The 13714-nt window shown below is 33.1% G+C and overlaps 1 protein-coding gene across 1 annotated transcript; it reads right to left on the reverse strand.

Moving 5' to 3' along the window:
• LOC107619936 lies at nucleotides 11948–12400 on the reverse strand. Its single transcript, XM_016322165.1, has one exon. It carries the CDS (start codon nucleotides 12398–12400, stop codon nucleotides 11948–11950), a length of 453 nt encoding a protein of 150 aa, XP_016177651.1.

Here is a 13714-nt window from a genome sequence, read left to right on the forward strand (position 1 = left end):
AATTACCTTAAGTTAGCGTCACTCAAGTTATCAACAGAAACATTTTACTATTTGTCTATGTCCCAATTGAGTCTATTTGCTTCTGTAATGATCAATGAAATGGGTGTTCCAATGATTTCATTGACAAGAAAAAGAAAAGTGTGAAATAATGTTATAGGTTATGATGCATGGATACTGACACGGACACGGGATACGACACACCACGGGACATGCCAACACAGATTTTAAAATGTTATAAAATACAGGGACACGTATACATATAAAATATAAATTAATTTTTTAAATATTTTTGTTGAGTCAAGAATATAAATAAATTAAATAATGATGACAAACAGAAACATTTTACTATTTGTCTATGTCCCAATTGAGTCTATTTGCTTCTGTAATGATCAATGAAATGGGTGTTCCAATGATTTCATTGACAATAAAAAGAAAAGTGTGAAATAATGTTATAAGTTATGATGCATAGATACTGACACGGATACGGGATATGACACACCACGAGACATGCCAATACAAATTTTAAAATATTATAAAACACAGGGACATGCATACATATAAAATATAAATTAATTTTTAAAATATTTTTGTTGAGTCAAGAATATAAATAAATTAAATAATGATGACAAATATTATTTTATTGGGTTAAATATTCAATTGATTTTGATTAATTAAGTTAGTGATGCAGGCCCAAATGCAGCAGCCCAACAAATTAGAACAAAGAAATAAAGGTTGTGAAAAAATTGTTGATCCACAAATAAAGAAACCAAAATGGCTGATTGAAAAAGTTGATTAGTGATACTGCTGTGTCTACTACGGTGATAAGATCAGTTTCAAAATCCCTAATCTTCAGGGTTGATTGAAGAAAAAGAAGGTATGATCTCTGAAATCTCAAAGTCCAAGAAGTTGACTCTAAAGGAACTCAAGCCATGACCTAGAATAAGGTACAAAAGGAAAAATGATTCTAGTAAGACAGCAAGGAGAGAGAACCCGAATAGAGAGCTGTGTGTGAAACCTCACTACTGAATTTGAAGTCTTGAAGCATTGCACCTACACTAAAGGGAGCACTCCGCTAAGATGAAAAATGAAGTTTTGAGTTCTGTTGTTGGATTCGGTTTCATAGTGTTTAAGCTGTTATGCATCAATCTCCTTCATGTTTTACTATTTTGTATTTCAGTTTTAATGTATATCTTTCTGTATCTTCTTTGAGAGGTAAAAGGATGAGAAAGAGACATTAAAAAAAGCCTAAGAGTGAAAAAGGCTGAGTGAAACACTTGAGAGAAAAATCGAGAGCGATTTCATATTTTTTTTTGCTGTATTTTCTGTCTTGTATCAAGTACCTGTGAGGTGTCCTTTACTAAGTTGGGTAAGCACTTAGTGTGAAGAGTTTAAGTATTAGCATAACTAAGTCAAGTTTAGGAAGAAACTTGTGTGTCCAGATAGGATTATGTGAATCCTAGGAAATTGGTGTATGTAATACTTTAACTATAGTAAAAATTCTACCACAGTTGTGGTGGAGATTGGATGTAGGTTGCATTGCACAAGGCAACTGAACCAGGATACATGAATATGTTAACTTCTTCCTTTCTTTTGCTGTTCTGTTTTCTGAAATTTATGAGACAAAAAGAAATTGTCTCTTAAATTTTTTGCTTCACAGTTCAAAAAGAAATCAAGTTTGAAGTTTGGTATTAAAGACTTAATCTATAAAGTAAAAGAAAGTCATAGATTCAACCCCCCTTCTCTAAACTTTATGTAACCTTCAATTGGTATCAAGAGCCAAGGTCTCAAGAATCAAGCCTAACAACTTAGAACAAAGATCCAATGGTAAACAAGTTAGGCACAACCATAGTAGCCTACACTCTAACACAAGGTGAGTTAAATAACAGACCTCCCTTCTTCAATGGGAAGAACTATGCCTACTGAAAAGAAAGGATGCAAATCTTCATTCAATCCATCGACTACAACATATGGAAGATTATTGTGAGCGGCCCTAAAATTCCAATAAAGACAAGTACTAATGGAGTGGTGACTCCAAAAGAGGAAACTGAATGGAATGACGATGGCAAGAATAAAGTGGAGCTGAATGCTAAAGCCATTAACTTGCTACACTGTGCTATCAGTTTTGAGGAGTACTGAAAAGTGTCTAGATGCAAGACAGCCAAAGAAATTTGGGAGAAACTCCAGGTTACACATGAAGGTACCAAACAAGTCAAAGAAACAAGGATTGATATGTTGCGAGTATGAGATATTTATCATGAAAGATGGAGAAAGCATTGATGAAATATTTGAGAGATTCTCAATCATTATCAACAGCCTTGATGCTATGGGCTTAACACACACTGAACAAACTCTAGTAAGAAAAGTTCTTAGATGCCTCACAAAAGAATGGGAAACAAAATTTATTGTCCTAATCGAGAGTAAAAACCTAAGTCCTATAACCTATGATGAGCTAAGAGGAAAACTTCTTGCTTATGAAACTACACACACAAGCCAAGACTCAAAGAAAAAGGGAATAACCCTTAAATCAAAAGTCGAACCAAAAGAAAGTGAATCTAGTGACAATTTTTCAGATGACGAACTTGTGTTTTTTGCTAAGAGACTTAGAAGGCTAATGAGGAACAAAGGCAAATACAAGGGCTCAAGCTCAAAAGAGTACAAAAAAGATTTGAGCAAAATGATTTTCCATAACTGCAAGGAGGCTGGACACCTCAAATACAACTGTCCAAAACTCAAGAAGGAGGACAAAGGGAAGAAAGAAAAGAAGAAAGTGCTCATGGTATCTTGAGAACGATTCGGATGAGGAAGAAGACTTTGAATATGAAGCTCAAGTCTGTTTTATGGCTGGTGAAGATCAACTGGATGAGGTAAATTACTATGACCTGTCAATAGATGATTTACATGTTATTATTGATGATCTCACTCTCAATTTTGAAAAATTGCTAAACAAATACAACAAATGCAAATCAGAAAAAAAATATTGAAAGCTGAAAATAATTTTTTGAAAGAAAATGTGAAGAAAATCGAATGTGCTTTGGATATTATTGAAGAAAATAGATTTCTGAAATCTGAACTTGAGAAACTTAAAGGAAAGCACATTGTGGATCCCTTTCCAGAGCTTGTTGCTGAAAATGAAAGATTAAATGAAATAATTAAAAGACTGAACAGTAATTTATTAAAATTTGCTCATAGTTCTAATAACTTGGACAAATTACTTGCAAATCAAAGACCATTAAAAATTTTGGTTTGAGATATGTGACAAAAGAGGATGCAGTTTTTAAAAAACCTTTTACAAAATTCATTACTTCTTCATCGAAAACAAAAACCTTTTTTTGACAAAACTGGGCCTGAATACTTCCCCAACAATGATGCTTCTTTTGAACAGTCATATTTTAATGAAGGTGCATCATCTTCTAAAACCAAACCGATTCTAAACAAACTGGGTCTGGGCTACTTAAATAATGATGAGGGTTCTTTCAAAAAACCATAGTTTCACAAAAGAACATCTCATTCAAGAAGTCCATTGCTTTCAAAAATTTTGGTTTGAGTGCATTTGCAACAAGAGATGCTAATAATAAGAATATTTTTATCAAAAGAAATGCATCTTTTTCAAAACTAAAACACCTCACTCTTTTGATTATTTCCAGCATCAAAACTTAAAATCAATTTCAGCGACATGTATCAGAAAATCATTGTTTTATTTGTAACAAAATTGGTCACTCTCACTTACAATGCTTTATTGAAAAAAGAAGAGTAGGGAGCTAAACTTATAATGTTATTTGTGATTTTAATGCACTTGCCCAACCAAGGTGGATTAACTTCAAAGGATCCAAATTAATTTGGATACCTAAAGTTACTTGAGATTGTATACAGATTTGTCTAGCATCCCAAAAAAAAAAAAGACATGTAGTACTTAGATAGTGGATGTTCTAGGCACATGACGGAAAGGTTAACATTCTTCATCAAACTCAACAAATATGATGGAGGGTTTGTGACCTTTGGAGATGATGGTAAGGACAAAATTATAGCAGTTAGAAAAGTAGGTAAAAATAATTCTACCTTCATTGATGATGTCTTTTTGGTTAATGGATTGAGACATAACTTGTTGAGTATCATTCAGTTGTGTGATTTAAGTTATTTAGTGATATTCAAAAGATTAGAATGCCGAGTGGTGAGTGAAAAGTCTAATGAGGTACTGTTTGTTGCTAATTGGTGTGATAATGTGTATGACCTCAATCTTGATGAGATAAATGATCAAAATGTAGCTTGCTTTCACTCCACAGAATCTGAAAAATAGCTATAGCACAAAAGATTGGGTCATGCAAGCATGTTCCAAATAAACAAGCTAGTCAAGAAGGGATTAGTAAGAGGTCTTCTTTTGATAAAATTTGACAAAGATATCATGTGTGATACTTGTCAAATGGACAAACAAAGAATTCATTTAAATCAAAGGAAGACATCTCTACTAAAAGACCACTTGAAATGCTACATATTGATCTATTTGGTCCAACAAGAACTCAAAGCTTTGGTGGTAAACATTATGGTTTGGTGATTATGGACGACTACACAAGATTTGGTTGGGTTCTGTTTCTTGCACATAAAAATGATGCCTTCTCAACTTTTGAGGTTTTTAGCAAGAAAATTCAAAATAAAAAAGATTTAAATATTGCTTCCATTAGAAGTGATCATGGTAAAGAATTTGAAAATCAATCATTTGAATCCTTTTGCAAGGAATTTAGAATATCACAAAACTTTTCTTACCCAAGAATACTACAACAAAATGGTATTATTGAAAGAAGAAATAGAAGCATTCAAGAAATGGCAAGCGATATGCTTTGCGAAAGTGATGTTCCAAAGTTTCTTTGGGTTGAAGCTGTCAATACGGCTTGTCATATTCTAAATAGAACAATCATAAGAAAATTTTTGAAGAAAACACCTTATGAACTTTGGAAAGGTCACCCACCAAATCTGAATTACTTATATATCTTTGGATGCAAATGTTTTGTTTTGAATAACAAGAAAAACTTAGAAAAATTTGATCCAAAGACATATGAGTGTTTGTTTGTATGATATTCCACTACTAGCAAAGCTTATAAAGTTTACCATCAAGATGCTAGAATCATTGAGGAGTCCATAGATGTTACCCTTTGTGACACTAACTTGGTTCAAAGTTTCTTAGAAGATTGTGATACAGGAACTCAAGTTGAAGGCAACAATGGAGAAGATCAAAATCAAGAAAAAGAAATGTCTGAACAACTTGAACCTGAAATTGCTTCTGTAGGAGATTCAGTAGGAAACAATTCTATTTTGTCTCCTAAATCAAGTGAAATCCATAGAAATGCAAGTTCCATGGATCCCTCAGTAACCGAATCTGTTCCTAAACCCACTAGCTCCCGTGAGTGAAGATTTTTGAAGAATTATCCATAGAAATTTGTCATTGAGGACGTCTCTTAAGGTGTCAAAACTCGATCCTCCTCTAGAAAAGCAAATGAAGAATCAAACCTAGCTTTTCTTTCTCAAATGGAGCCACAAAACATCAAGGAAGCACTTGTTGACCCCTCTTGGGTTAAGGCTTTAGAGGAAGAGTTTTGTAAATTTGAAAAGAATCAAGTTTAGACACTTGTTCCAAAGTCAAATAGAAAGAAAGTGATAGGCACCAAGTGGATCTTCAGGAACAAGTTGGATGAAAATGGAAGCATAGCTAGAAACAAAGCAAGATTATTGGTGGCACAAGGATATGATCAAGAGGAAGGAATAGATTTTGATGAATCCTTTTCCCCTGTTGTCCGAATGGAAGCCATAAGACTTCTCCTAGCTTATGCTGCTTTTTGTGATTTTAAACTGTTTCAAATGGATGTGAAATGTGCATTTTTGAATGGTGTAATAGATAGAGAAGTGTATGTAACTCAGCCACCTAGTTTTGAAAATAAGAAACTTCCTAATCATGTTTTTAAACTTTCAAATGCTCTTTATGGCTTAAGACAAGCTCCTAGAGTTTGGTCTGAAAGACTTAGTTCTTTCCTCTTGAAAAACGATTTTCAAAGAGGCACCACAGACACTACTCTATTTATTGAAAAAATCTAATAATTTTTTCATACTAGTCTAAATTTATGTTGATGACATTATTTTTGGATCAGCTAATGAAACTCTTTGTGCTGAATTTGGAAAACTTATGACAAGTGAATTTGACATTAGTATGATGGGTGAACTTAATTTCTTCCTTAATCTTCAAATCAAGCAAACTAGAAATGAAATTTTTATTCATCAAGAGAAGTATGCCAAGGAACAAGTTAAGAAATTTGGTATGAAAAATGCTAAACCCATGGGAACACCCATGTACCTAACTCAAAGTTAGAAAAGGGTAAAATTGAGAAAGATGTTGATGAGACTAGGTATAGAGGAATGATTGGTTCTCTCATGTACCTAATATCCTCTAGACATGATATAGTACAAAGTATTGAAATTTGTTCCAGATTCCAATCACAACCTAAAGAGTCACATCTTTTTGCAGTTAAAAAGATTATTAGATATGTTCATGGCACATCCAATTTTGGTTTATGGTATTCTAAGTCTAACGAGTTTTCTGTAGTTGGTTATTGTGATGCAAACTTTGGCGGAGATAGAGTTGATAGAAGAAGTACTTCAGACATATGTTGTTTTCTTGGAAGGTCTTTGAATGTCTGGTCTAGTAAGAAGCAGTCTATAGTGGCTTTATCCACTGCTGAGGCTAATTATATTGATGCCTCCTCTTGTTGTTCTCAGTTTCTTTGATTGAAAACTCAACTTGTTGATTATAAATTAAATGCTGATAACATTCCCTTGTTGTGTGACAACATGAGTGCTATAAATATTTCCAAAAATTTAGTGTTGCACTCAAGAACTAAACATATTGAAGTGAGATTTCACTCAAGAAGAGAACATGTTCAAAAGGGGAATATTAGCATTCAATTTGTTAAATCAGAGGATCAATTAGCTAATATTTTTACCAAACCTCTAGCTGAGGACAGATTTAGTAAATTAAGAACTAATCTAGGAATTCTGAGTTATGATTCCTTATTTAAAACTTGCTAATGTGTTTGTTGAAGTTTTGTTTCTCAGGTTGGGAGGAGACAATTATGGGCAAATAAAGAACCATCATCCTAAATATTATTTTCTAGACTCAATGGCAAGTTCTAAATCTTATGGACCAATCTTTCAGTTCAGAGTTCGCGTGGTCCAATGTGTTTCCTTAAACTCTATCATCTCTGGGCCCAATGAGTGTTACATCATCCATGTGTACTTTCATGTTTTGTCTTTTATTAAAAAATGTTTCAATTTTAATATTAGTTTTGTTTTACCTAGTACTTTAATTTTAAATAAAATCAAATAAAAACTTTTTAAATGATGTTTATGACTTCTCACTCTAACTACAACCCTCACCGTTTTTGCTCTGCCATGAATCATGGTTTTTATGAGGGTGTTGTCGTTCATCGTACTATCTGTCCAACTTTTCTGGCTGATTTTCCAACCTTGAAAAAGAAAGATTTTATTTTTGCTGATAATCTTCAATTTCTGGACTGGGACCATCTTTTCAAAATCAAAAAATCTGTCTACCCAGTCTTAGTTAAAAAGTTCTATGCAAATATGACCTACCATGAGGGTAGTATTCACTCATATGTGGAAGGTCGTGACCTTGTTTTGAATGAAGAATCCATAAGTGACGCTCTAAAATATACTGATGCTGGTTCCTATGCTTATACCTCTGGTAAATAGAATGAAGGGTTAGGTGTTTCCTATAAAGATGCTGTAGCTGTTGTGTGTGAAAACATCTCTCTCATTGATGATCTTACACCAACTCACAAAGTCCTTGGTTATCTTCGTGCTCAGTTGCATCGTATAGTGAATCACATTATTCTTTCTCAAAGCGGTTCATATCAAAGGGTGTCTTTCTGTGATACTATAGTCTTATATGCTATTCTCACTAAATCTGAAATTTCTTTCGCATATTTAACGGTAAGGCATATGTTTGATTGCATAAGAAGTGAGAAAGATAAGGCTTTTCCTTATGCTATGTTTTTAACTTGTATTTTTGAATATTTTGGTGTTGACCTGTCAAATGAGTCATATAAAAATAAACACTCATATCTAAAAGGAGGTGGATCAGTGAAACAACAGAAAAAGGGGCCTATTCGAACTGAAAAGGTGGTTCTTGATGATGATAATGATTATGAGCCTGATGAATCTCATCCTTCATTTGCCTCGGGGACTTCGGCCTCTACTGATCATAAGTCGCTTCTATACAGGGTGGTGAAAGATGTTGTCCAAGAGTTTGTCTCTCAATCGAACCATTTGATCACATTGAGCAAAGATCAGAGAAAACTTGCTGCCAAGCATGAAAACTTCCTCATAAAGTCCAGAGACAGAGTGGCAGTTCTCATGAAATTCATTGAAAACATCCATGAAGATAACACTATGGCCACTGACCCTGAAGATGTTGCTGATTCTGAGAAGGATGGTTCGAATACCTGAGGATGTCTTGTGTTACTAATTTCTATTATTTGGATAATTACCTTTTGGAACAATTGTACTTTGTTTTAGACTATGTTTTAGTTTGAATGACTGTAACCATTAACAATTGTTTTATTCTGCATATAGTTTAATTAGGAATCTATGAACTTTGAACTCTAACCAAGTTTCTTGCAAGGAGGCTTTGCTTCTTAAATTCTCCCTTGATGACAAAAGGGAGAGTAGTATATGATCTGGTCTATGTGATAATGTCATACTCTGTTTTGTTCTACATGCTTTTACATGCTCTGTTTTTGGAAAGTGTAATTTTTTCTAATGCCTTATTTCGATGTTAGGCGCTGCTTTAGTTTGAACTATGGTTTGGAATTCTTGATGAATGATCTATTCCTTGATAATTGTTACATTGTCTTTTAAAATGATGTGGATATATTGAGACCATGATTAGGCACAAAATTATTTGTATGTTGTACATAGTTGTGTTCTTTATGTGAATATGTGAACAGAAAACAAAAAAAGAGCACAAAGTCAGGGAGAGCAATCATTAAGAAAGATAGGAAGAGCACATCAAAAGTACTAAATGTCATCAAAGGAAAGTGCATTATTTTTATCTAATTCAATTTGTTTAATTCTATATTTGAAATTATGTTTGTCATCAAGGGAGAGATTGTTGAGTCAAGAATATAAATAAATTAAATGATGATGACAAATATTATTTTATTAGATTAAACACCCAATTGATTTTGATTAATTAAGTTAGTGATGCAAGCCTAAAAATAAAGATTGCAGCAGCCCAACAAATTGGAACAAAGAAATAAAAGTTGTGAAAGAATTGTTGATCCACAAACAAAGAAATCAAAAGGGCTGAACTGAAAATTAATCCAAACCAAGCCCAAGACATTTCAACCAGAGGGAATCAAATCAAATCCAAAGCTCACAAGCTCTGTTTGGACATACGAAAAAGAGAGAGTCTGCTACGGTGATAAGATCAGTTTCAAAATCCGTAATCTTTAGGGTTGATTGAAGAAAGAGAAGGCATCGTCTCCGAAATCTCAAAGTCCATGAAGTTGACTCTAAAGGAACTCAAGCAGTGACCTAGAATAAGGTACAAAAAGAAAAATGATTCTGGTAAGACAGCAAGGAGAGAGAACCCGAATAGAGAGCTATGTGTGAAACCTCACTACTGAGTTTGAAGTCTTGGAAGTATTGCATCTACACTAAAGGGAGCACTCAGCCAAGATGAAAAATAAAGCTTTGAGTTCAATTGTTGGGTTCAGTTCATAGTGTTTAAGCTGTTATGCATCAATCTCCTTCATGTTTTACTGTTTTGTATTTCAGTTTCAATGTATATCTTTCTGTATCTTCTTTAAGAGGTAAAAGGCTGAGAAAAAGACATTAAGAAAAAGCCTAAGAGTGAAAGAGGCTGAGTAAAACACTTGAGAGAAAAATCAAGAGTGATTTCAGATTTCTTTTGGCTGTATTTTCTGTCTTGTATCAAGTATCTGTGAGGTGCCCCTTGCTAAGTTGGGTAAGCACTTAGTGTGAAGAGTTTAGGTATTAGTATAACCCAAGTCAAGTTTGGAAAAAAACTTGTGTGTCTAGATAGGATTGTGTAAAGCCTTGAAAATTGGTGTATGTAATACTTTGATTATAGTGAAAATTCCACCACAGTTGTGGTGGAGACTGGATGTAGGTTGCATTGCACAAGGCAACTAAACCAGGATATATGACTGTGTCAACTTCTTCCTTTCTTTTGCTGTTATATTTTCTGAAATTTATGAGACAAAAAAAAATTGTCTCTTAATTTTTTTGGTGCACAGTTCAAACAGAAATCAAGTTTGAAGTTTGGTATTAAAGACTTAATCTATAAAATAAAAGAAGGTCATAAATTCAATCTCCCCTTCTTTAAGCCTTCTGTAACCTTCAATTTTTAATATCTTATTTAATTATATCAAGTATTTGAAATATTTTTTGTTTTAATAAATAATAATATATACTATATCTAAATTTATTTCAAGAATATATATTAAGAATAAGCTGTACACACCGACATGTGATTATATTTAGGTGTGTCTAAGTGTATCTGAAGAAGAATTTTTTTATTAAGACACGGTTGGACACAGCAGATACGCGTGTTAGACGAGTGTAGGTGAGTATCATGTCCGAAATGTATCCAATACGCAAACACAGCAACTCAGCGAAGTGTCCGTGCTTCGTAGGTTATTCAAAAGTTCTTTTGGGAGTTCCAAAGTAATTGAGTGACTATTGGATATAATTATTTATATATGGGTAAAGTACTAAATTGGTTCCCTACGTTTAGGCGTAATCCTATTTTGATCCTTAAAGTTTAAAATGTCCTATTTGAATCCAAAAAAGTTTCATTTAGTTTCAATGTAGTCCCACTGTGAGGTCAAAGTTAAATAATTAACGAAATGTCCTACATGACAGCAATACAAGAACAAGGTCGATAATCTGGAGAATAAGTATAAGCTCCAGAGGTACAAAATCAACCGTAGATGCATCAATACTTTTATTTATCATTTTTCTTACAATTTAAATGAAATATTTTCTATAGAACTAAGGAGAATGATAAACAAATTTATTGATCCATCCACGGTTAATTTTGTGCCTCTGGAGCTTGTACTTATTTTTCAGATTATCAATCTTGTTGTTATGTAGGACATTTTGTTAATTATTTAATTTTAACCTCACAGTGGGACTACATTGAAGCTAAATGAAATTTTTTTGGATTCAAATAGGACACTTTAAACTTTAAGGATCAAAACAGAATTACGTCCAAACGTAGGGGACCAATTTAGTACTTTACCCTTTATATATTGATGTTATACGTGATATTTTTGCGTATATATACTTTCTCTAATATTTTGTATTATTTATATTACAAAGTAATTAATAAAAAATGAAAGAAAATATTTTTTAAACTAAAAAAATTTATAAAATAAATGAACACAAAAAAATAATGGAAACCAAATTAAGAGAATTATAGCAGTAGAATGAAGGCACATGCAAACCACCGACACCCAAAAAAATGGCAAACTTAGGGTAAAGATTTTGTATTAGACAAAATAATTTTCTTTGTAGTATTGAAAATAAAATATAATATTTAATAATATTTAAAAATGAACAATTAATGCTAGATATATAAGCTTAATTTTTATTAACTAAATTAAAGTATATACGCAAACATTAAAGCAGAACAAACGAATATTTTGAGCTAATTTTATTTGATAATCTGAATCAGTCTATTTCTTTTTTAAAACAACTTTTGGTTAGAAAGGTGGCGGACTATTCGCTTTGCCACATCTACAAAAGAGTGTCACATTCTAATTATAAAATTAATACGATAATACTAGAGATACAAAAAAATAAACAACATGAGATAAAGTTTGTCCCTGAGATTTATTAATTGTCATGGCAAACGATACTATTATGGAAACTGTCTTCGTTGGAATCTAACTGGGACGGTTGCATTTGTTGGTACCATATTCATTCTTGGAATCAAAGCAATATGACCAACATTGTTACCCGTTAAGACTTCACATTCTATGACATGATTTCCAAGCTTCCTAACTTGTAGCCTTGTACCATTACAAAAACCACTGGATTGGTCAATATTCCTCAGTAACATCACCGGAATACCAACCTTGAGTATTAATTTATGTGGAGGTAAATCAGAGCAATTTATGCTATTCAGTAATTCAGGACCATAGAGATCTAGTTGACTCTCCATATTCCCTTCATCCATACATATGGAATCCGAACTAAGATATAATTTTTCTCCTCCAGGAATGATAGCCATCAGATGGTTGTTGACCTCTTCAACAATGTCCAGCGTGGGAGCCAGTATAGTTCTTGCTTTGAAAAAATACTTTGAGGACATTATCCAAAATATTTGGATAAGAAAAATGAACCAACTCATCAAATGCCTGGTCCGAAGAAGGAATAACAATATCTCCTGGAAGACATATCTCAGATTCACCATCCATATTGTTACCTATTAGACCATCACCAGCTTTCAACAACCACTCACCAAATTGCTTTGTCTCATCTTGATCTGAAGCAGTCGTCCCTACAGAGAGTCTCACATTTTTTGTTAGTTTGAGAACCTAACAAAACTTCCAAAGGCAAGACGAATTCACGGTTGAATGAACGATATCTTGTCTTGATCCTCGTAGAATGACAGGAAGAAATTGTCTAAAGTCTCCACCTAGTACAACCACTTTTCCTCCAAAGGGCAAATCTTTGTTATATGTTAGAGAAAATCTCATGATATCATCCAAGTATTTAGCAAACGCTTCATAGCAATACCTACTAACCATTCGAGCCTCATCCCAAATTATAAGTTTGGCTTTCAACAGTAGCATTGTTTAAGGGGAACCAGGTTTGATGTTACATACAAAATCCTCAGTTATATTCAGCGGTATTTTGAAACTTGAGTGTGTCATTCTTCCATTGGGAAGAAGTAAAGATGCAATACTACTTGAAGCAATGTTTAATACAATATCATCCCTTGAGCAAATCTCAGCAGACATAAGGTTCTAGAGAAATATTTTTCCAGTCCTCCCATGACCATACACAGAAAAAATCCCTTCATCACAATATATAGCTGTAACAATTTTATCGAATGCATATTTCTACTCAGGTGTTGCGATGGCTAACATGTTTGAGGCATTTTTCTTTAAATCATCCCTGTTAAAGTTTAGCTCTTCCCTGATAACCCTTTCGGTTAATAAAGAACTATCAACTTCAGTTGTTAAAGGCATAGAAGGATAGTCTTTCAAGGTTTTATCATAGGAATGTAAGATCTTGTCTATATCCATTAAGCACAATTGCTTAATCTCATCATTTGACATGGTTAACTCCGCATATTATACGATACTATAAAAATTCAATCAAACTAAAAATGATCAATAATGAAGAACTTTTATAATTGCAATTAATAAGATTAGGCTACACGATTTCAATTATTATGATGACAATCATGCATGAGAATTAAGTGTTATTTAAAAAAGGGTTAAGATTAACGACAAACATGCATATGTGTTAGTCATGCTCTTATTATGTTTCTCTCTTTTTTTCTTCCATATGCATCTTTGTTTAATGTGATTGATTTAGTCTATAATTTTAAATATTAAATCAGTGGAAGCTATACTGCTTGGTTCCCAACAGTCAACACTACCTGGGGATGCTTGGC

Source organism: Arachis ipaensis, chromosome B10 (genome assembly GCF_000816755.2).
Source record: "Arachis ipaensis cultivar K30076 chromosome B10, Araip1.1, whole genome shotgun sequence".
Lineage (NCBI taxonomy): Eukaryota > Viridiplantae > Streptophyta > Magnoliopsida > Fabales > Fabaceae > Arachis > Arachis ipaensis.